The 24,447-nt window shown below is 45.5% G+C and overlaps 1 protein-coding gene across 3 annotated transcripts in view; it reads left to right on the top strand.

The window, feature by feature from the left end:
* Positions 1–24,447, top strand: part of SMAD9 (SMAD family member 9) — a 71,009-nt gene that overhangs the window by 13,152 nt on the left and 33,410 nt on the right. For all 3 annotated transcript variants that reach the window (XM_074959712.1, XM_074959720.1, XM_074959705.1), the window contains exons 2-3: positions 9,170–9,799; positions 20,144–20,401. In XM_074959712.1, the coding sequence (XP_074815813.1) occupies positions 9,388–9,799; positions 20,144–20,401 (670 nt within the window). In that variant the 5' untranslated portion in view covers positions 9,170–9,387. The remainder of the gene's footprint in view (positions 1–9,169; positions 9,800–20,143; positions 20,402–24,447) is intronic.

Raw genomic sequence — 24,447 nt, 5'->3', positions numbered from 1 at the left:
GGAGTGAAGATCTCTCTCATCACACTACGTGTCATTCAAAGGTGAGTGAGTGAGAGAATTCTTTAAGGATAAAATTTCTGGGGTGAAATCCTCACTGTATTGAACTCAGTAGCAGAACCCGCATTGCTTTCAATAGGGTGAGGATTTCACCCCAGCTGCTTTGCTAGTGTTTGCATGTACATGTGACAAAAAGACAAGGTTTAGAATTACTATTATCAAAAATCCTTCTCTCAAGTCATAGTTAGTATAAACAACTAAAGCTAGATTAAAGGGTATCCATGTTCAGACATGTTAGGCAGGGTTTAGAAATTGTAAATGACAAAGGAGGGTGGGGCCTAGTGTTCAACTGTGTAGATAGTCTGAAACTGAAATTCACAGGCTTCAAAATACAGGCCACTTAAAAATAAACTTAATGTGTGGGTCACTGAATTCCCTTCAGCTGCAGGCCTCCTTTCATCTTTATGTTTAGTCTGAAGCTGCAATAAGATTCTTCCATCTTACCTCGTATTTTTTCCTTCCCTTCAGCTTTTTTCCTCCTGTCTTGTCTGCTTTCCTAGTTTCCCTTTCTTCCCTTTCAAAATGTTTTTTCTGTCTTACTCACCCCCTCAGCTTTATTTCCATGCCTCTCAACTGTACCTTGTTATGGGAGTTAGTGTAGCCTAGTGGATACATCTCTGGACTCACACTCTGGGACCTGGATTCTGTTCCCAGTTCTCCCACTGATCTCAGTTCACCTCTCTGCCTCAATTTTCCATCTGTACAATGGAGCTAATGATACTGATTTCCTGCTTTCTGTGAGATCTACTGGTGAAAAACACTATAGAAAAGCTAATTATGATAAAGCATTGTACTAATTTTAGACCCAAATGTATGTGACTTTACCACATTTTCATATTTTAAAAATTGGTTTTTTGTCCTTTGCTGCTGTGTGAAAGACCTGCACAGAGAACAGGGGGAACTGACTGCACTGAAACAGAATATACACAAAGTGGTGTCAAATGCACACATTTAGAAAAACCCTGGGGGGAAAAAACGCTCTTTGCCTATGATCTCTTTTAGTTACAGTAATCTGAGGTGTTAGCTGTAACAGTAGTATGTAGGAAATGTACAGATCGTATCGCTTTAAACACACAGTCCTTTCTATTGGAGACATTTTCTCTGCAGATGGTTTCTTTTCCCTTTGATGCTTGTGGAGGTTTAGTTGCTGTCTTATAGATTCACTGTTTCCCAGTGTCTAGGAATATGTGATCCCAAAGCACTGCACAGTGTATGTCTAGACAGCCCTCTGAGAATATCTTCTCCGGGCACATATTTAGCGATTTCAGTGACACCGAGGCTGATGACAGCAGTCTTTTTCTAGACGGGTACCCGTGCTGCTTGTGAGTCAGTCGGTTGGGTGTACAGTGAGAGCAAGAGCATTGTACGCTGTGTCCTGGATGGATGGGCAGTCGGGCGCAGTTCTTACTGTAGATATGTATGTACACAGCGTTAGGCAAAACTGGATTTGCTCTCTACACAGTAGCTTGTAGCCATGTCCTGTTTCCGATAAGGCCAGTGGAACTTTTCCCATTGACCTCAACAAGAGCAGATGATACCTGCTGGGTGAAATCCACCGCTGTGTAGAAGATCAGCACAAGGGCTATGCACCACTAAACTCCTCAAAATTGGATTTAAATGGGTCATAAGTGATGCATAAGTCTTGTGCTAGTCCTCTGTGCAGGAGTAAGTGCCACTGGCTGCACCATTTCTTCGGTGGGCTCTACTTGAATTGTCCCAGAGTCTGAGGCTCCCAAGATTCATTCCTGACTACAGGGCTTTACCATGCCAGGGCTGTGTGCTGCTGCTGGACAAACTGATGCAGCTTTCATTACATTACTAGATGCCTTTTCACTGACTTCATTGGGAGTTGGATCAGGTCACAAAACAGCAAGTGTGTGATGGCTCTGTGTCCTTTGCAGTCCTCTCCTCTTAGTGTCAGGCTCCCTAGCAGCATGGCTTCAATAGAGCCACATTGCCAGGGTATTCTGTAGCCTGCAACAGCCTTTGGGTCCTTCTTAAAGGGTCTTCCTATCACAGAAGGCGTCTGTGGAAAAGTAATATGGCTTCATGCTGTCTTACCCTTCCACCCTGAGCTCTATGGAAAGTGAGGTATGCCAGAGAAGTAACTATTGACTGAATGATGCAAGGTATTCACACAAGTGTTGCATGTGCTATCACCACAAAGCTTGAAATTCAAAGATAGTAAGACCAGAACTGGTGGCAACACTGGATCTCAAATGGCAAAGCTCATGACTTTGTAAAACTGTAGAGTTTGATCAGAGTTGAGACACACTTTTCCCATGGACTCAGGTCATCCGCATAGGAAAACATGTCAGACTATCAAGGCTGGAAACATGTCAGACTCAAGCATTGCTTAAAGCATGTTAGAACTTTAACCTGGCAGTGCTGCAGGCACCCACTGCCAGTATAAGTTGCTCGATACAAGATGCTTAGGTCTGAAACAAATGTGGTCCTAAAAGATTGTCTAAATTAAATTAAGTTGTGAATTACCATATTTCTGTCTTTACAGCACTATAGCAGAGAGGCTGCCTAAGTATTTCCTAATGGAACATCCAGGCACAGGAACAAATGGTTTAGTCTGCCGAGCAGCCTGCAGTATTCTGTAATCTAATAGCACTGAGGTAGGATGCTCTGATGATAATATTAGTCAATAGCAGTATGGGGTATGTATATCTAAAAGCAGCATTTAATACCATTTATGCTTTGCATGATCATTTAGATTTTTTTTTATTCTTGTTTTAAGAGAGAAAGGAAGGAGCACGAAAGGAAATCGTACAATATAGCCTTATCTTAGACTTCATCACATGGTTTGCAGAGCACTGCTTTTGCTTTTATACATGTACCCTTGGCTTCTCTCCCACTAACAACAATAGTGTTCAGACTCATGCTGAGGTCACTGTTGAATTATTTAATTTGACTGGAAGAGATTAATGTGTTTATTTAAAACCTTGTTCAAAATGGAAAAAAATCTCAGAACAATATTCTTACGTATGTGAGTTTGTATTCCACGTATGCTTCAGATCTGCTAATTGTAAAATTACATTACCTTATCAAGAACAGTTGTTTACATACATTAATGCCTGGGGACACCCCTCAGATAAGAAATGTGCCCCATTTTCCCCATCAGCCTATAGCAGGTACTTACAACTGTACTGATACAGCAGGATTTAGTCATTGGCTCTCTAGGTTCCCCATTCCTGCCGTAGGCCCTGATCCACTAGTCATCATCAGTGCTCCTTCCCATTCATAGAATCATAGAATATCAGGGTTGGAAGGGACCTCAGGAGGTCATCTAGTCCAACCCCCTGCTCCAAGCAGGACCAATCCCCAACTAAATCATCCCAGCCAGGGCTTTGTCAAGCCTCACCTTAAAAACCTCGAAGGAAGGAGATTCCTCCCTAGGTAACGCATTCCAGTGCTTCACCACCCTCCTAGTGAAAACGTTTTTCCTAATATCCAACCTTAACCTCCCACACTGCAACTTGAGACCATTACTCCTTGTTCAGGTTTTTGCTTTCTCTCGTGAGGCTGGAATTTCGAGCAGCCCAAACTCAATAGCTGTGTACAGAGTAGAGTTTGGATATCTGACTGCTGGGTCAGACCAAAGGTCTGTCTAGCCCAGTATCCTGTCTTCTGACAGTAGACAACGCCAGATGCTTCAAAGGGAATGAACAGAACAGGGCAATTATCAAGTAATCCATCCCCTGTTGTCTAGAAGACCCAGCATCTGGCAGTCAAAGGCTTAGGGATATCCAGAGCATGGGGTTGCATCCCTGACCATCTTGACTAATACCCACCGATAGACCTATCCTCCAAGAACTTATCTAATTCAGTTATAGTTTTGGCCTTCACAACATTCCCTGGCAACAGGTTGACTGTGCATTGTGTGAAGAAATACTTTTTGTTTGTTTTAAACCTGCTGCCTCTTCATTTCTTTGGGTGACCTCTAGTTCTTGTGTTATGCGAAGAGGTAAATAACACTTTTTTTTCTCCACATCATTCATGATTTTATAGACCTCTATTATTTCCCCCCCTGTAGTTGTCTCTTTTCCACGCTGAACAGTTAAACACTTTTTAATCTCTCCTCATACGGAAACTCTTCCGTACCCATAATAATTTTTGTTGCCTTTCTCTGTACCTTTTCCATTTCTAATATTAGCTTTTTTGAGATAGGGTGACAGGGTGCTGGAACAATTTGTATAGTGGGGCTGCTGAGAGCCATTGAACCAAACTGTAAACCCTGTTTATGATGGGAACCACTTCAAGCTGCTGCATCCCCAGCACTCCTAGTTCCAGCACCTATGTGGGGTGACCAGAACTGCATGCAGTATTCAAGATGTGGAGGTACCACTGATTTATACAGTAGCATTATGATTACTGACTTATCTATCCCTTTCCTAATGGTTCCTAGAGAGACAAGGTGGTTGAGTTAATATCTTTTATTGGACCAACCTCTGTTGGTGAGAGAGACAAGCTTTTGCGCTACACAGAACTCTTCTGATATTAACTCACTCATCTTTTCTCTCTAATATCCTAGGACTGACACCGCTACAACACTGCATACAACTAATGGTTCCTAACATTGTTCGCTTTTTTTGACTGCTGCTGCACATTGAATGGATGTTTTCAGGAACTAACCACTCAAGAAAGAGATCTTGGAGTTACTGTGGAAACAGCTAATTTAGACTGCATCATTTTGTATGTATAGTTGAGATTGTGTTTTCCAATATGCATTACTTTGCACTTATCAGCACTGAATTTTATCTGCCAATTTGTTGCCCACTTTTGTGAGATTCCTTTGTAACTCTTCACAGACTACTTTGGACTTAACTATCTTGACTAATTTTGTATTATCTGCAAACTTTGCCACCTCACTGCTTACCCCTTTTTCCAAATCATTTATGAATATGTTGAACAGCACCGGTCCCAGTATAGATCCTTGGGGGATACTGCTGGTTCCTCTCTCCATTCTGAAAACTGACTGTATTCCTATCTCACCCTTTGTTTCCTATCTTTCACCAGTTACTGATCCATGAGTGGACATTCCCTCTTATTTCATGACTGCGTTGTTTGTTTAAGAGCCTTTCATGAGGGACTTTGTCAAAAGCTTTCTGAAAGTCCAAATACACTATCACCACTGGATCACTCTAGTTCCTATGTTTGTTGACTCCCCTCAGAGAATTCTAATAGATTGGTAAGGCATGATTTCTCTTTACAAAAGCTGTCTTGACTCTTCTCCAATAAATAATATTCATCTATGTTTTGGATAATTCTGTGCTTCATTATCGTTTCAACCAATTTGCCTGGTACTGATTTCAGGCTAACTGGGCTGTAATTGCCAGTATCTCCCCTAGAGCCTTTTTTAAAGCATCAGCATCACACGAAGCTGATTTAAGTGATAGGTTACATACCACACTAAGTAGTTCTGCAATTTTATGCTTGAGTTCCTTCAGAACTCTTGGGTGAATACCATCTGGTCCTGGAGACTTATTAGTGTTTAATTTACCAATTTGTTCCAAAACCTCTTTTATTGACACCTCAATCTGGGACAGTTCCTCAGATTTGTCACCTAAAACAAATGGCTCAGGTGTGGGAATCTCCCTCTCATCCTCTGCAGTGAAGACTGATGCAAAGTTTTCATTTAGTTTCTCTGCAATGGCCTTGTCTTTCTTGAGTGCTCCTTTAGCACCTCAATCGTCCAGCGGCCCCACTGATTGTTTGGCAGGCTTCCTACTTCTGGTGTACTTAAAAAATTTACTATTAGTTTTTGTGTCTTTTTTCTAATTCTTCTTCAAATTCTTATTTGGCCTGCCTAATTATACTTTTACACTTGACAGAGTTTATGCTCCTTTCTGTTTTCCTCCAGTAATATTTGACTTCCAGTTTTTAAAGGAGGTTTGTTGCCTTTAACTGCCACTTTTACTCTTTTTTTTTTTTTTAGCTATGGTGGCATTTTCTTTTGGGTCTTTCGTACTGTTTTTTTTTAATTTGGGGGGTATATTTAGTTTGAACCTATATTATGGTGTTTTTAAAAAAAAAAAAAAAATCCATGCAGCTTGCAGGCATTTCACTCTTGTGACTGTACCTTTTAATTTCTGTTTCAACTAGCTTCCTTATTTTTGGGTAGTCTCCCTTTCTGAAGTTAAACATTACTGTGCTGGCCTCCTTTGGTATTTCTTTCCCCCCAAGGATGTTAAATTTAATTATATGACAGTTGCTATTACCGAGTGGTTCAGCTATATTCACCCTCTTGGGTCAGATCCTGTGCTCCACTTAAGACTAAATCAAGAATTGCCTCTCCCATTGTGGGTTCCAGGACTAGCTGCTCCAAGAAGCAGCCATTTAAGGTGTCTAGAAACGTTCTCTCTGCATCCCTTCCTGAGGTGACATGTTCCCAGTCAATATGGAGATAGTTGAAATCCCACATTATTATTGAGTTCTCTATTCTTATATCCTCTCTAGCCTCCCCAGACATTTCACACTCCCCATCGCCAGCCTGGTCAGGTCATCGGTAGTATATTCCTACTTCTGTACTTTTCAATTTCTATCCATAGAAATTCTATGGTACAGTTTGATTCATTTAAGCTTTTTGGTGTATTTGACTCTCTGCTTTCACATACAGTGCCACTCCCCCACCAGCATAACCTACTCTGTAATTCCTACGTATTTTTGTCCCCTGGTTTTACCGTGTCCCATTGATCGTTGTCATTCCACCAAGTTTCTGTGATGCCTATTCTATCAATATCCTCACTTAATACTAGGTTTACCCATCTATTTAGAAGTATTTAGACTTCAGCATTTGTATACAAGCACTTTTATAGTTTGTCACTTTTTAGTTGTCTGCTTTCATGTGATGTAATTGAATGGGACATTTTGTCATATGACTGTTTTTTCTCTGCATTTCCTAGCTTTACTTATCAAATTCTATCCTCTTTACTAGGATATAGCGAATCCTCGTTAATACAGCCTCCCCTATAGTATGTCTCTGTCCAAACTGTGTGCTCCTCTGCACCTCTCAGCTTTACCCTAACCTGTAGTTTAAAAATTTCTCTGACCTTTTTAATTTTACATGCCAGCAATCTGGTGCCATTTTGGTTTAGGTGGAGCCCATCCTTCCTGTATAGGCTCCTCCTTTCCCAAATGTTCCACAGTTTCCTAATAAACCTATAACCCTTCCTACACCATCATCTTCTCTTGCAGTTTTGCTTGTCTAACTGGCCCTACACATGGAACTGGAAGCATTTCAAAGAATGTTATCTTGGAGGTTCTGGACTTCCATATCTTACCTAGCAGCCTTAATTTGGCCTCCAGGACCTATCTCCTATCCTTCTCTATGTCATTAGTGCATACACGTACCACGACCACTGGCTCCTTCCCAGCACTGCATATAAGCCTGTCTAGGTGTCTCGAGATCCACAATCTTTGTACCCCGCAGGCAAGTCCCCATGCATTTGTCTTGGTCACCACAAACCCAGCTATCTATATTTCTAAAGATCAAATTCCCCATTACTAATATCAATCTCTTCCCAATAACTGGTATTCCATCCCCGGAGAGGTATCCTGAGCACAAGAGGATACCACGATATTATCTGGAAGGAAGGTCCCAACTATGGAATCGTTTCCCTCCACTCCACTTTGATGTTCTCCTTCCCCGAGATTTTCATTCTCAGCAGCACAGAGGCTGTCAGACTGGGGGTAGGACTACTGTGTTGTGTCCCGGAAACTCTCTTCTGTGTTGTGCCTCTCTGTCTCCCTTAGCTTCTCTAGTTCAACCACTTTGGTCTCAAGAGCCCATACACGGTTTCTGAGGGCCATGAGCACGTTGTATCGAATGCACACATATGGTGTCTGCCCACAAAGCAGGTAATAATACTTGCTACATTCAGTGCAATAAACTGGATAGCTCCCATTCTGCTGCTGGACTTTTTCCTGCATTGTTTTTATTCCTGCAGCTTCTTTGTGTGTGTGTGTGTGTGTGTGTGTGTGTGTGTGTGTGTGTGTGTGGATTGTGGTGGTTTGGGTGGGGAGTGGTTTATTGGCCTAAGTTTAGAGAATGTTTGGTGGATCTGGCTCTCTGGCTCCCTCTCAGAACTCCCCTGTTTACTGCTCCTGTTCGCTTGCTCCTCTGGTCCCTTAGGCACTGGCTTTTTAAACCCCAGTTTTCCCGAAGTAGCCCCATCCCCTGGTTAATGGATCCTAAACAGATTAAGGATCAAAGCCTCATTAAGAAGCTTGTAGCCTTGCCTAGCTGATTTTAGACAGGCCTTAGGGCCTGCTTCTAGGAGGTGCAGAGCATCAGTCAGTTGGAGTTGAGGGCACTCAACACTTCCTGGAAGGACCAGGCCATTTGTTTGGTAAACTGATCCAGTTGTTACACAAGTTTGGGAATTGCTGACCTAGACCAACTACAATTCACTGCTTTATCAGCTACTTGATTTTCTTTTGATAAATCATTCTGGCTTGTTGAATTCATTTATAACGTAGCACAGAGACTGGCACTATGGCATTGAAATAAGTGTGTGTGTATTTTGTACACACAAATGTGTTTCTTCCTCCCTGTTTTCAATTCACTCATGCTGTTCATGTTTTCATGATAAGTCTTTTCTCCCAGTGCTTGTCATGTACATCTGCTGGGCAAATAGGGTCATATGGGCAACAACAAAGACCACTCTGATTTGGGGCTGCATGACAAATGTCCTTTCTTCCTTGTCGACAGAGGAAAGCACTCAGGTACAGAGCCCTGTGAGGTGCCGGGTGTACAGACTCTCTTGGGCACAGGCATTGTGGTGGTCAGCTTCTTGAGGTCCTCCACCTCCCATGCTTTAAGGAAGGCCCTCAAGAAGCTGACCACCACAGGAGAACAGGAAGTGAATTCACTAGAAGCTGACTGTAAACACTAGTTAAAGTGACTAGACTCTTTGCTCAGTCTGACGTCCAAGAAATATAAAAACCAAGGGTCCAGCTTCCAGGGATAGCATTGGGCCCAAAATAGCAAACAGAATGAAAAGTAAACACACTTTTGAACTTATTTCTCTTTTTATCTAATTTTATTAAAAACATAAGTCAGGAAATGTATTAAACCTAACTATGGATTGTGTGTTTGTTTCAGGCTTGATCAACATTTTCTTGGTATTGGGGAGAGGTCTGAGTCCCACCCAGCTGGAATGTTCTCAAACTGTGTCTAAGATTAGGAAGACTGTTATGTGGGGAAGAGACTTTCTGTGAAGGCACCTGCCCATCTGAATATTGTGAAGACTTCACCCAGGCTTTGTAAGCAGCAGAGAGATTTGTGCTTCTGTTTACACTTACACACCATCTTTGCTTCTTATGCACTCCAGCACCCCTATTAGCTCATTGTTCTCCTTCACCAGCCCAGCAGTGAAGAGACTGCTGGGCTGGAAGCAAGGAGATGAAGAGGAGAAGTGGGCAGAGAAGGCTGTAGATTCCCTGGTGAAGAAACTGAAGAAGAAGAAAGGCGCTATGGAAGAACTTGAGAGGGCTCTGAGCTGTCCTGGTCAGCCTAGTAAGTGCGTCACAATCCCACGCTCCTTGGATGGGAGGCTGCAGGTGTCTCATCGCAAGGGGCTGCCCCATGTCATCTATTGCCGAGTGTGGCGTTGGCCCGATTTACAGTCTCACCATGAATTGAAACCACTGGAATGTTGCGAGTTTCCATTTGGCTCGAAGCAGAAAGAAGTTTGCATCAACCCCTACCATTACCGGCGCGTGGAGACCCCAGGTAATATATCAGCTGAAAATGATATAAATATATATCAGCTCTTTGGGTGAAATGTCTGTACTTGCTGCATCATAACTAATCTTATTGTGAAATCATAACAAAGAAGGTTCTGTTCAGCTGGAAAGAACGGCTGTCTTTTCTGCAGAAAGGGATCCCAGATCTAGCTTTTGCCCATAATTGTGATTTACTAGGGGCTCGCCTCTCCTCTGGTAAGATAGAAGGAAATCCCATTGACCTGTGAGAGGAGAAGGACATCAGGAACTTGTCCAGGGTGCTGAAAGCTTTTTTCCTTTGATGTATTGGGTGCTAGCTGCTCCGAGAACCTCACTAGATAATGTGCTGGCACTGTTGTGCCCATTAGCATGAAATGTAGGCACAAACTAGTCTCTCCATCCTGATTGGATCTTTGCCCGACTCTAAAAGGACAAAAGCTGACTTGCTAATCCACAGTAAATGGCTGTTTTAAAGATTAGAGTGGATCTACAGCAATGGATTAATTGTCATGAAGGTACACCAGAGATCCTAGACCTTAGATCAGTTCCTCTTAAAATACCTGCTGTCCTGCCGTTGTGAGTTTTTCAGAGCTGGGTGGACATTTATACCTTCCCCCTTTCACCCCCCTAAGTCCTCATGCAACTTTAAATTTTTCCCTTGAGGGTCATCTTCAGGGTAGACTTCAACCAGGATTGTAAATCCCTGCCCTTATCACAGGATCAATCCATTGGGTTTGTGTGGCAAAGAAACTGCTGAACAATGATTGTAAAATTGTTGAGTCCAGTACTGGTCTTGTGGCAATTTACTAGTGAATAGGATTTGTAGTTAGTAACTAAAGCAGATACTGCCATTGATGATCCTCTGTCAGTCATAAACTTTGAAGTGACATTAAGATCAGATAAAGTGAACTGTGGGATTTTTCTTTTATTACTATTTCATATAATTTAAGAGAGAAAAAGGCATTTGTTAACATATATGCAACAATGGCTGCACCCCTTCCTGGTGTTCCTTACTTTAAAACTGAGCTCACTCCAAAATGGATCTGAACTGCTAAAAACATTGTTTTGTCTAAAATCTTACAGGTGAATTGATAGTTGTCTAATTTGGGTGGAAATGGTTGATTTAATGATTTACTAAAATAAGCTATTCAAATTATTTCCAAAAAGACACTAAGATAATATCCATTTTGTGTGTCTTTGCCTTTGAAAGGATGTTGGCTTTATTGTCCTCTTACACTGGTGTAAATCAGGAGTAATTCCATTTATATCAGTATATTAACCACAAACAGCACAGATCTTATGATCTAGTCAATGTCTGCTAACAGCTGTTGTTCTGCGACAGTTTTGGATGCTGCTGCAGGAGCTCTGAAGTTTGTTGTCTTTGCCCTTAAGCCCAGAGGGTTAAGGGTCAGGCTCTGTCAGTATTTGGTCCTGGTGCCGGGCATTCCTCTCCTTTGAACAAAATGTGACAGCTCCCAATTGTCTAGGCTGCAATCCATTTAAATAACAATTCTGGTTAGCTACAGAAAAATACAACACTCTTCATATCTAACTGTGGTTCCTGTAGGCTTGTGTGAGTTTCTTTGTGTCTTAGCCTCAGGAGCTAAAGAAACTGAATCTTGAATTGTTCAATAATAAACCCAGTGATAGTCTCAGAACTGCTATGCTGTATCGATCTCCACAAATGTCCTTTTTTTTTTTCTTCAACTCACTCTTTCCATAAATTCCATTGTTCCCATTCTATTGTCCCTTCTCCTGAATGACCCATTCTGTAGTCAGGTCCATAACTTAAATTCAAAACCAATGGTTTTGATTTATTCAGTGAGTTCCTCCTATCCCAAAGACGGACGGGACTCACCATGGAAGAGGGCAGAAGGGGAAAGAAGGGGCAGAAGATATCCACCAGGGAGACCAACTCTAAGCTCTAGCCTGGAACTCGAGATGCACTGACCCCTCCCTCTCTCCTCAGGCCACCTCGTCGGCTTTGTGACAGATGCTGAACAACAGAACGTAGGTTGCGTGTGGCTTCTGCCACTGCCAGCCTCCCTCCAGTGAAACTTCCCCAAGCCCACAACTGCTGGTGGAATCCAGGCAGTGACTTTGGCCCAGTGAACAGTAGGTGCTGTTAGAAAGCACCACTGTCACTTCCCTGGTTTTGAAACATCCCCTTTATTCGCAGGACTGAGGGTTGAAGAAAGAGAATAATCCTTCCAATTCAGAGGAGGTGGATTGGATGGCTAGAGTCATTTCCCCATTCTCCAGGTCAGAAGTCTGAGTTACAAATGGATTACTGCCAACCAAAAGTGCAATTTTAAAATAATGTGAAAACTGCCTGCTCTGTTATTTTTAAATGAGATCGCTCTGTGTACTGGGTGACAGACAATGGAGCTTCTAATATGCAGTGCTGCTGCAGACAGCAGAAGCACAGGTGAACTTTTGACTTGCTATAAATGTGTTTCATTGTCCAGAAAGGAAGATGTGGTAACTCCCCAGCCAGTGGGCTGCCTAAAAATCTACTCTACAATATTTGTATGGTTGTTAGCATGGAAAAGTGGCTGTGGTCCAAGAGTGAAAAGGACCCTGGGAAACTATTTGAATCCTTGTGAAGCTTAAAACTGACCATTTTCCCCCTTCACATGCTACATGTCGTTGTTGTTACTGTAGGGTTGCCCATGATCAAGAACACAGGGAAAGTTCAGGGAAGGGGGGAATCTCATCTAGGACTGCTTTCTCAAAAGCGCAGAACTCTGCGGCCGTGCACAAGGGTCAGACCCTGAAAATGTGCAGTTGTACCCAGAAGCGGATTAGGGGTTTGTGGTGCCCTGGGCTAGAGCAAGTGGGGGCCCCTCCCCACCCCTTCCACCTGCAGTCCCCCTCACCCCCCTCCTGGTGCTCCGGCCGGGGAAATGGGGCTGGGGCGTGGGGGCTTCCCCCGCCTGCAGCTCCTGGCAGGGCGTGGGGGCTTGCCATGCCCTGCCCGTCCGGCACAGCTGCTGGGGAGTGGGGTTGGAGGACAGGGGCTTCCCCTGTTCTCTGGCAGGAGTGCTGGGGTGTGCCCCAGTGTGGCAGGGCCCATGGGCATGGGCCCTGTTGGCACAGTTGTTAAACCACCACTGATTGTACCCTTCATTAAACAACTGTATGGGGGATAAAAATGTGTGAAAATTTTGTTGTGTTTATTAGCAACTGCAGCCACAGGCACAACAGGCAGGTGCACGTGTAAGCTCTGAGTGCCAGACAACTGTCTTCATCTGGTGCCTGGCCAGGTTTTCAGCAAGAGCTACTGCAATAGATGAGGGTGGAAGGCAATAGCCAATAAAGAACCTAGTCCAGGAGCAGCAATGGCAGGACTCAGGGGATCAGCTCATTGGTCGCCAGCTGTGCTAGGGGCACATTGTCATACTCCTGTAATGAGCAGGAGGAATAATGTACCCCCACAGGGCCAGCTACAGATATTAGACAAAAGGTGGGGCAAAGCGGTGAGTAGAGGTGAACTAGGTAAATCATTCGTGCAGACTGGGTGTGAGGGGGTCATACAGGGTTTCAGTGTCATACCTGTGGTTATCCTGTCTCCAGCATGGCAACCTCTTACAATTCAGAGAACGGCATCTGTGGGCAAAGGAGAAGGGAGAATAAGGAACCTCTGGAGATTTACTAGCCACAAACGAAAAAAAACTGCCACTCTCCTTGCCACCCCAGTAGCTTCACCCCTCTGGGCACAGTATGGCGCAGGCAGCGGAAAGATGGAGTGATGTGACAGAAGCAGTGCACTGGAGAAGTGTGCCAGTCAGAGCTGGATATAACAGTTTATTGAGCTTATGAAGCTGCAAGGCTTGGAAACTCCCCTTGCTCACTTATGCTGGGCAAGTAGGAAGCCTTCCCTGGCAAGTGCCCATCAGCACCTGCAGACTGTCAGGGTTCATTTAGGAAAAAAATTGTTTCTAGTCCTCACGGTGGCAAAGAAAACTTTCCAAATACAAAGAGAGCACAAGTGATGCAGTGCTAGCTTCCTAAGTCTATAGACAGGCTACTGTAGTGTGAATGCTGCTCAGGGCTTCCACAAACTACAGTAGAGTGAAACTGACCATGGCCATCCCCTTTGTGGCTGCTGTAAACCCTGTGGGCCACCAGGAAACTGACAAAAGTCTGGTCAGTTTCATGCTGCTGCTTGGGGAAATTCTGAAGAGCAGGAGCATCAAGCACTGGAGCTGCTCACGGAGAGAGAAGACTTTTTTAAACCCCAGCAGCTAAGGGAGAGGTTGAGCAGCAAAGACGCATCACAGTCAGGAGATTGGTGGGAGGTGGGGGACCACCAACCTGAACTCATCGCAACCAGGAGAGAGGAACAGGAAAAAATATTCCTTCTTTCCGGCAGCCAGAAGGGATTGGTGTCAGGTTGGAGGGTTCCAATTTATCGGACACATTCAGGCAAGAGGCAGATTAGACAGATGGAGTCCTAGAGTAGGACCCATGGACAGCACCCTGGTAGGAATCCCAGTGCCTTCCCAGTTTCCCAGTAGTTGAGGTGATGGCTTTTCTCTTGGGCATTGCCTTTGGACAGTGAATCCCCTCCCCACTCCATCCCAACCATTTGTACTGGTTTTTAATACTCAGTCCTCAGGCTATTAGGTGTTATGTGCCAGAGGGCGGGTGGGAGTGTTGGGGGAGGCAGGAGATAGGAAAAGGTTGATGGGATAAGTTATGAAAGAGCAATATGATATTGAAAGAGATTGGAGAGGTGGCAAATGGGGAAGACAGGAGAAACAGAATAACTCGGGGGGGATCTAGTGAAGACAATGTTGGGCAAGAAAAAGAGAACACAATATGAAAGGATAGAGAAGGAAAACTTAAAAACAACAGATGCTACAGACAGGAAAAGTTGCACCCCCATTTTTCACAGAAAAGAGAGAGAATGAAATGAAACCAGGAAGTGAAAGGAAGTCTAACAAAAAAGGTGACCATAAGTTTCGTTCATAAAAATTTATTAAATGGAAAATTAATTGACAATATGCTATGATTAAATACAACACACAGCTCTATCCCTTTCCATTGCTGGGGGCATGACCTTTGGAGCAACATAGCAGTACAAGTTAATTTTCACCCTTGCTAGTAGGGTTAGTCCTTGGACTAGAGGGCACAAAACGTTATTCCAGGCATTTAAGGTGCATTCACTGACTTTGCTATGCAGTTAGCAACCATATCTATCCAAGGGTATGTCTACACTACAAAATTAGGTCGATTTCTATAGAAGTCGATTTTTAGAAATCAGTTTTATACAGTTGACTGCGTATGTCCACACTAAGCTCGTTAAGTCAGCGGAGTGCGTCCTCACTACTGTGACTAGCATCAACTTACGGAGTGCACTGTGGGTAGTGGCCGCCCACTGGAATTCTGGATTAAGCTCCCAGTGTCTGATGGGGCAAAAACATTGTCGCAGGTGGTTTTGGGTACATGTTGTCAGTCACCCCTTCCTCCGGGAAAGCAATGGTAGACCATCGTTTTGCGCCTTTTTTTCCGTGTAGACGCCATACCACGGCAAGCATGGAGCCCGCTCAGCTCACCGTCACTGCTGCTGTTGTGTCCTGGGTGCTGCTGTCAGCAGATTATGCAATACGACTGCTAACCATCATCATCCACCACTTCCGCTGCAACTCTGCTCTCCTGGTGCCATGAATCCACCTCGCAGGTCCTCTCGTCATTCTGTATAAATATCTATTCTTGTGGCATCTGTTGTCATCCATCGCTTCCACTGCAACTCTGCTCTCCTGCAGACGCCATACCACGGCAAGCATGGAGCCCGCTCAGCTCATCGCTGCTGTTGTGAACATTGTAAACACCTCGCATGTTATCCTGGAGTATGTGCAGAACTGGGCTAAGAGACGCTAGCACGAGGACGATTTTGATGAGGACATGGACACAGATGTTCCTGAAAACATGGGCTGTGACAGTTGGGATATCACGGAGGCAGTGGGGCTGGTTGATACAGTGGAACGCCGATTCTGGGCCCAGCAAACAAGCACAGACTGGTGGGACCGCATAGTGTTACAGGTAGGGGATGATTCACAGTGGCTGCGAAACTTTTGCATGTGTAAGGCCACTTTCCTTGAACTCTGTGAACTCTTGAACTTTCCCCTGCCCTGAAGTGCAGGAATACCAAGATGAGAGCTGCCCTGACAGTTGAGAAGCGAGTGGCAATAGCCATGTGGAAGCTTGTTACGCCTGACTGCTACCGGTCAGTCGGGAATCAATTTGGAGTGAACAAATCTACTGTGGGGGCTGCTGTGATCCAAGTAGCCAGTGCAATCATTGACATTCTGTTATCAAGGGTAGTGACTCTGGTAAATGTGCAGGACATAGTGGATGGCTTTGCTGCAATGGGTTTCCCTAACAGTGGTGGGGCGATAGACGGAACGCATATCCCTATCTAGGCACCGGACCACTTTGCCAACCAGTATATAAACCGCAAGGGGTACTTCTCAATGGTGCTGCAAGCACTGGTGGATCACAAGGGACGTTTCACCAACATCAACATGGGATGGCCGGGAAAGGTGCATGATGCTCGCATCTTTAGGAACTCCAGGCTGTTCAAGCAGCTGCAAGAAGGGACTTACTTACCAGACCAGAAAATTACCCTTGGGGATGTTGAAATGCCAATGGTTATCCTTAGGAACCCAGCCTACCCCTTGCTCCCATGGCTCATGAAGCTGTACACAGGCAGCCTGGACAGTAGTAAGGAGCAGTTCTACTATAGGCTGAGCAAGTGCAGAATGGTGGTAGAATGTGCCTTTGGACATTTAAAAGCTCGCTGGCGCTGTTTGCTGACTAGGTTAGACCTCAGCGCAGCCAACAGTCCCATTGTATTGCTACTTGCTGTGTGCTCCATAATATCTGTGAGAGTAAGGGAGAGACATTTATGGCGGGGTGGGAGGTTGAGGCAAATCACCTGGTGTCCAATTTTGAGCAGCCAGACACCAGGGCGATTAGAAGAGCACAGCAAGGCGTGCTGCACATCAGAGAGGCTTTGAAAACCAGTTTCATGACTGGCCAGGCTTTGGTGTGACAGTTGTGTGTATTTCTCCTTGCTGCAAACCTGCCCCCTTTGTTGAGTTTAATTCCCTGTAAGCCAGCCACACTCCCCCCTTCGAAATAAAGTAACTATTGTTTTGAAACCATGCATTCTTTCTTTCTTAATTAAAAAAAAAAAAAAGGGGAGATAACTGACAAGGTAGCCTGGGTAGGGTGGGATGGGGGAGGAGGGAAGGACAAGGCCACATTGCTTATTGTAGCCACACTACAAATCAAACTGTTTTAATGACAGCCTTCTGTTGCTTGGGCCATCCTCTGGAGTGGAGTGGCTGGGTGCCCGGAGCCTCCCGCCCCGTGTTCTTGGGCGTCTGGGTGAGGAGGATATGGAACTTGGGGAGGAGGTTAGGCAGTTGTACAATGGATGCAGCGGGATTCTGTGCTCTTGTTGGCTTTCCTGCACCTGATGCTTCGTCATGTCTGTTTGCTCCTGCATTAGCCTGAGCATCGCCTCCGCTCTTCGCCCTCCTGCCTCTGCTCTTCATGCTCACTTAATGCTTTCCTAGCCTCTAACACTGAATGCCTCCATGCATTTAGCTGTGCCCTATCAGTGCGGGAGGACTGCATGAGCTCGGAAAACATGTCATCGTGAGTGCTTTTTTTTTTTTTTTTGCCTTCTAATCTGTGATAACCTCAGGGGCATAGATGATAGGGGGAGCATGGAAACATTTGCACCTGGGGGGAGATAAAAAGGGAGAGTAAAATTTAAGACGATACATTTCTGAGGACAAAAGGGAGACTCTACAGTGAATCAAGCAATTCACAGCAGACAGCACATGTGCTTTAGGTACAAGGTCGCATTTTGCCTTTTATATTGAGTGCCTGCCAGTATGGTGACACGTCACACATGGCTGGGCAGCAGAATTCGGTTTCCATGCAGCCATGGTAAGGTAAAGGGTACATAGGGTTGGCTTCTTATGCATAACATGTGGGAATATTTTCAAACTGCAGCACCCTCCTTTCCCAGAGCAAGCAATGGGTTGGGTTTCACATTTAAAAGGAGGGGCTGTGGTTTGTGGGTGGATGTACAGCACACACCTCTCCCCACCCCACCCCATGGCTATTCTCCGGGATGATCGCTTTTAGCCAAGCGCAAACAGCCCAGCAGGAACGGGGTCCTTTTACTGTTCCCTTACAAAAATTCCCCTATTTCAACCAGGTGACCATGAATGATATCACTCTCCTGAGGCTGACACAGAAAGATACAGACCGAATGTTGCTTGAATGTGACCAAAACCCAGGACCATTCGCTGCCATGCTTTGTGCTGCAATGATTCCAGAATACTTTCAGAGTACCTCCAGGAGAGTTTCATGGAGATGTCCCTGGAGGATTCCCGCTCCATCCCCAGACATGTGAACAGACTTTTCCAGTAGCTGTACTGGCCGAGAATGTATCCCAATTCTTCAGGGCAAATCAAACCTTAAACACTATTGCTTTTAAACCCTGTACTGTAGTTACAAATGTGCACTCACCAAAGGTGCCTTCTCCAGCTTCAGGGTCAGGGATCCTGCCTTCGGAGGGTATTGGCTCCAGGGTGATGAAAAGGTCCTGGCTGCCAGGGAGAACAGATTCGCCGCTTGCCTGCTGCGCATTCTCCTCCTCCTCCTTTTCCTCATCCACAAAATCCTCCTCCCTGTTGCATGAGACTCCCCCCTTGCAGGTGTCCACGGACAGTGGTGGGGTACTGGTAGGGTCACCCCCTAGAATGCCATGCAACTGATCATAGAAGCGGCATGTATGGGGCTCTGACCCAGAGTGACCGTTTGCCTCCTTTGTCTTTTGGTAGGCTTGCCTGAGTTCCTTAACTTTCACGCAGTATTGCTGTGTGTCCCTGTTATAGCCTCTTTCCAACATGCTCTGAGATTTTTGGCAAATATATTTGCATTTCTTCTTTTTGATCGGTGTTCTGCCTACACAGATGCTTCTCCCCATACAGCAATCAGATCCAGTGTCTCCCGTTCGCTCCATGCTGGAGCTCATTTGCGATTCTGGGGGGACTTCATGGTCACCTGTGCTGCTGAGCTCGCCACGCTGACCAAACAGGAAATGAAATTCAAAAGTTCCCGGGGCTTTTCCTGTGTACCTGGCTAGTGCCTCGGAGTTCAAAGTGCTGTCCAGATCGGTCACAATGGAGCACTCTGGGATAGCTCCCAGAGGCCAATACCATTTATTTGCGTCTGCACTACCCCAAATTCAACCCAGCAAGGTCGATTTTAGCACTACTCCCCTCACCAGGGAGGAGTACAGACGTCGATTTTAAGAGCCCTTTAAGTCTACGGAACATGGCTGGTTGTGTGGACGCTTTCATTTTAAAATTGACCTAACACTGCTAAATTCAACCTAACCCCGAATAATGACAGGTTTCAGAGTAACAGCTGTGTTAGTCTGTATTCGCAAAAAGAAAAGGAGTACTTGTGGCACCTTAGAGACTAACCAATTTATTTGAGCATAAGCTTTCGTGAGCTACAGCTCACTTCATCGGATGCATACTGTGGAAAGTGTAGAAGATCTTTTATACACATGCTTTGTATATGTGGTGGGGTGGGGGGGGTGCATGCATACTCTCTCTCTCCTTGTTGAAGACAGCTGGAGTTTTGTTCATGTAGCAGCTGCAGAACTGGGCTGGCTATCTGAAAGCGTTAGTCATACTGTGTAAGGAATGGTACCCTGTTGCCACTGAAGAAAGAAGAAAGCTCAGTTGCTGAGCAGATTTATTATCCACTAGTTCAGTGGTTCTCAAAGCCGGTCCACCGCTTGTTCAGGGAAAGCCCCTGGTGCGCTGGACCAGTTTGTTTACCTGCCACGTCCGCAGGTTTGGCCGATCGCGGCTCCCACTGGCCGCGATTCGCTGCTCCAGGCCAGTGGGGGCTGCGGGAAGGGCAGTCAGCACGTCCCTTGGCCCGCACTGCTTCCCGCAGCCCCCATTGGCCTAGAACGGTGAACCTGCGGACGCGGCAGGTAAACAAACCAGTTCAGCGCACCAGGGGCTTTCCCTGAACAAGCGGTGGACCGGCTTTGAGAACCACTGCTCTAATCTCAGTGAGGGGTGCTGGATGAACTGGGTTGTAACAACAACAAACCACGAGGATGCTGGTAAAGGGTATTTAAAATATGTTTGTAACACATTTATAGCAGCATTCAGAGGATAGTTTGTCTGAGGTGACGTTTTGGTAGTGTGGTGGGTCGCTCAGATGCAGAAAGAGATACAGCATGCTAGAGTGAGTGGTTGACTAAAACTTGTACTCTGTTGGTTTGTTTGTTTTTCAGTGTTGCCTCCAGTGCTGGTTCCAAGACACAGTGAATTTAACCCGCATCTCAGCCTCCTTGCCAAGTTCCGGAGTGCTTCCCTCCACAGTGAGCCTCTGATGCCACATAATGCCACCTATCCTGATTCTTTCCAGCACACTCCCTGCACCCCTTTTCCATCATCACCCAGTAACATGTTCTCTCAGTCACCCAGCAGCATCAGCTACCCTAACTCTCCAGGAAGTTCTTCTGGACCAGTAAGTCCATATCAGCTAACAGGTAAGCAGTAACTATGGTCTCCAGATGTCCACCTGTGTCAGTGAATGTGAATGCAGGAGGAGATCTTGCATGGTGTTTTGAGGCTGAAGCAAAAGATGGACATGCTCTGTTAGGAGGCTAAATAGATGAAAAGAAATTGAATGAGACTCTCCTTTAATACAGCCTGTGAGCTCTGGGCAAACCCAATAGCTCTCAAGGAGCTTAGAAACTCCAGCGGGAAAGTCAGTGGAGCTTGTGAACTCCCCAAGTTCAATAGGTTTGGACTTTTCCTGGGAACGGGGACAGGGAAAGTAAAATACGAAGACATTTGTTGATGTCACTTGACGTTCATGAACAGAAAGACTTAATTCAGGAAATGAAAAAGGTAACTGATTTAGCGCCCACTGCAGATGATGGAGGGACTCCCATGGACTTCAGAGGATGCTAAGTCAGGTCCAAGGTTCCCTTCTTTGTAAAGTTCACTCATTCATGTTGCACACATTGTGAACCTCTTACTTTTTAAAGTTTCAAGGAATATATTGATACTCGTGGTGTTCAACATATGCCATGTGAAACAACTCCAAATTAACATTACTACAGAAATCTTGGCTCAGATTCTGCTCCTGTTACTCCAGTGTAAATCTATTAGTTTCAATTTTGAATTTACATGGATGTAATTCAGAGCTGAATCTTGCAGCTTGACTTTTGAGCATCTAAATTCCTGTCCTTAATGTTCTCATTTGTCCTTTATTTATTTATAATCCGACACTATGGACATAGGAAGATTTTGTTTTCCTACCTGTTCTATCGTTCCTTTTTTGCATCTTTAATCATTTTAGCTCATATTCTGCAACCTCACTGATGTACTCCCAGAATGACAGGGTATAAGTAGGGCCTCTCTTTTCACTCACTGTGGTTCTACACCTGGGTAACTGTTGACTTCAGTGGAGCTGCTCCTGATTTATACTTGTGTCCTTGGAAGATGAGGCCCATTGTAAATTACACAGTATGGATGTCTTGCGAATTCAGCTGATCCTGAAAGCTTGTAAAACCACTTGAAAATGTAAGTGGCTTAATCTGCGTTTTAGCAAATCGGAGCATACGTGATTCTGAATTGGAGACAAAATTATTTGATTGCGATTCAGTCAGGGACAGCTGAGTTTATTTAATTTTAAAAAGGCTGTGGTAATTTCAGGAACCTTCAAGATGTGCAATAGCTATCTGGGTAACCGCATGACTCTTTTTTCATAACCTTCATCTTCCCTTCCCCCTTCCTTCCTTTTCTTTGTCACTCTCACTTGTTACATCTTCCCACAAATTAGATTGTAAGTTACTCAAGACGGGCTAGCTTATTGATGTGTTTGTACAGTGCTTAGCACATTCATCTCTTTTGTGGACTGTGAACCTCGCACTGGACGGGGAAGGGTTAGCCCTACATTGTGGGTTGAGGAAGGCACACCCACTTCACTCTACTAGGCATGATCCAGGTGCACTGATATAAAAGGGAGCAGCTCGGCTCAGTTGGGGCTGACTGCCATGGAGGAAGGATGTGTGCCGCCCACCCCAGCCAAGGAAGCCCGGGACTCTAGGAGCCAGGGGATGCCGCAGCCCAGGCAGATGCCAAGGCAACCCCGGAGGCCTTGCAGGGTTTGAAGGCGCTGGAGAAAGGGCAGACTGGAGAACCTAGAGGTAACGGACACCTGACCATAGCAGCAGGGACGACGGCAGGAAGCAGCCCAGGGGAATCAAACGGTGGACTGGTGAATGAGCCAAAGCCTTGAGTCGGAGCCTTGCTCCGCTGACTCAGTGGCCTGTGCTACGGCCACTGCCAGAGCCTTGGGCTGGGATCTGGTGGAGAGGGAGGGCCTGGACCCCCCTGCTGGAGGTGCAACCCCTCCCTCTGTTTCTGGCAGTGGTCACTAGGCCTTACTGCCATGCTGACAATGGCGAATTTATTGACTCTGGCCACTAAGCCTTATGGCCCTGTGGACAGGGGCGAATGTAGAGATTTGGGCCATTAGACCTTACTGCCCTGTGAGAAGGATCGGATTTCCCGACTCTGGCCACTAGGCCTTATTGCCCTGCGAAAAGGGGCGGATTGACTGACATTGGGCCCTAGGCCTTACTACCCAGTTGCAAGGGCGAATTTATGGACTCTGGCCACTAGGCTGCACCGCCCTGCTGATAATGGCGAGTGTATGGACTCAGGCTGAGATGGATGTAGGCGTAAGATACATATGTCCCGCCCCCCCGCCATTTCCTAAGAGAGGCAGGCACAGTCGCCTCGCACAGGATGGGGTTTCCCCCAACCCTGTCACAGGACCCACCATTATCCTGGCCTCCCCTCCTGCAGCCCCAGATAGTCCCTCTTTCCTTGTGGCTGGTTTGTGATTGCCACCAGTGTGCTGACTGTCCACTTGCTGGCTCCAGACCTTTCCTCAACACTGCTGCTGCCCACATCCTCTCTCCATGCTATTGCCCAAGCGACATGGGAGCGGGATCCAGGCAACAGCACAGGAAAAACAACCAGAGCCAGCAAGCAGACAGTCAGCATCCTGTACCCATCCCAGATGTATCCCGTAGGTGCTTCCTCCGCTCTAATGCCTGGATCCCACTTCCCATGCCATTGCCTGCTGCCCAGGGGAAGTCAGTGTGTGCGGGGGAGCGCTTCTGGGGTATGCATGACCCACCTACCTTGACCCTTCTGCTACCCACAGTGAGTTGGGGCTCACCATTTGGGAAACCCTGACTTAGCACATTGGAGCCCTGGTCCTGGGCACTGCTGAAATATACGTAATAATAACATCAATCTGGATACTGCAGTTCTTGCCTTTTTGCTGGTTCCGTGGTCATTTTACAAGTTAGTGTGTATTTATCCGCTATACGTGGAGGGCCACCCAATGCCTATATACCACTTAATTCCCACTTAAGCTCTCAAAATAGGGTTTAAGTGGTGCACAGTGTTGGGGTTCCCCTAGAACTCCAACTCTTGTCTCTTGGGTTCTTTTTTTAGTCATGTAGCAAAGTTATGCTGAATTGATCAGATTCAAGTGTAAGGGGTTGGCATAGGGCAGGGGTCGGAAACCTTCAGCATTTGCCGGGGGCCGTGCCTGCGGATGGTCAATGTAAACAATATATCTTGCAGCCTGCCAGCAGATTACCTTGGTGGGCCACATGCCGAAGGTTGCCGACCCCTGGTATAGGGCATACAACATGTCCAAAATTACATTGCAAACTTTCCTTTATGTACATTTACAAATTACATTGCATTTACTATACATTGCATCCCATGTTTTGGGATTGGCTTGGTCATTTTGTAGGAACCAACCCCTGTACAGCATGCTCTGTCCATGCACAACTTATTCTTTACCCCATCTTTATGTTTCGGACTTAACTTGTCCATTGTAAATGGTTCCCTGGGTGTTTTCCCCCTTATCTTAGCCGGTGCAGACTTGCTGTTTCCAGCCTGCTGATCCATTTACCTCTCTAATCCTATCTCTCACCCATGTCCAATTACTCACGTCAAGCCAGGTCAACACAGATGTCTTTTGCTGTCTCTCTGCACACGGGTGAATATCAACCTAGATACTCTTATTTGTCCTGCAAACATGTAAACACCAGTGCAACTCTGTTTGTTTGTAGTCCCATTAAATTGCTACTCCCAAGAGTAAATTGACTCCCATGCTTAAATGTTTGCGGGATCGAGGTCTACATCTGTTTTTTCAAATATGAAAACAAGGTCTTTATTTCCGCTTTCTAAAGCACTCTGTTCCTTCTTGGCATATATTAGAATGGAGGATGTGTTTTCCTGTTCCTAGGCTGCTGTTCTGTAAATGAAAAAAATCAGGAATTAGGAGCTCTGTTTTTGTAGTTCATTTGTTTATTTTTCATTAGTGCATTTGGTTCTTTGACAAAAAGATCGGTCAGATTAAAAGAGAGTTGGCCCTCCCCAAAGTGTGAGGGGATGAATGCCCGCTCTGTCCTGCGTGAGCGTCATCTTGTGTCTCTTTCTGAGAGGCAGGCTGTCGTTGGTAGCCAGCAGCCAGTGCCATAGATTATCTTGGCTG

Source organism: Natator depressus, chromosome 1 (assembly GCF_965152275.1).
Source record: "Natator depressus isolate rNatDep1 chromosome 1, rNatDep2.hap1, whole genome shotgun sequence".
In the NCBI taxonomy this organism is placed as follows: Eukaryota; Metazoa; Chordata; order Testudines; family Cheloniidae; genus Natator; species Natator depressus.
Note: the sequence above shows the minus strand (reverse complement) of the source record. Positions and strands in the feature narration are given on the sequence as shown.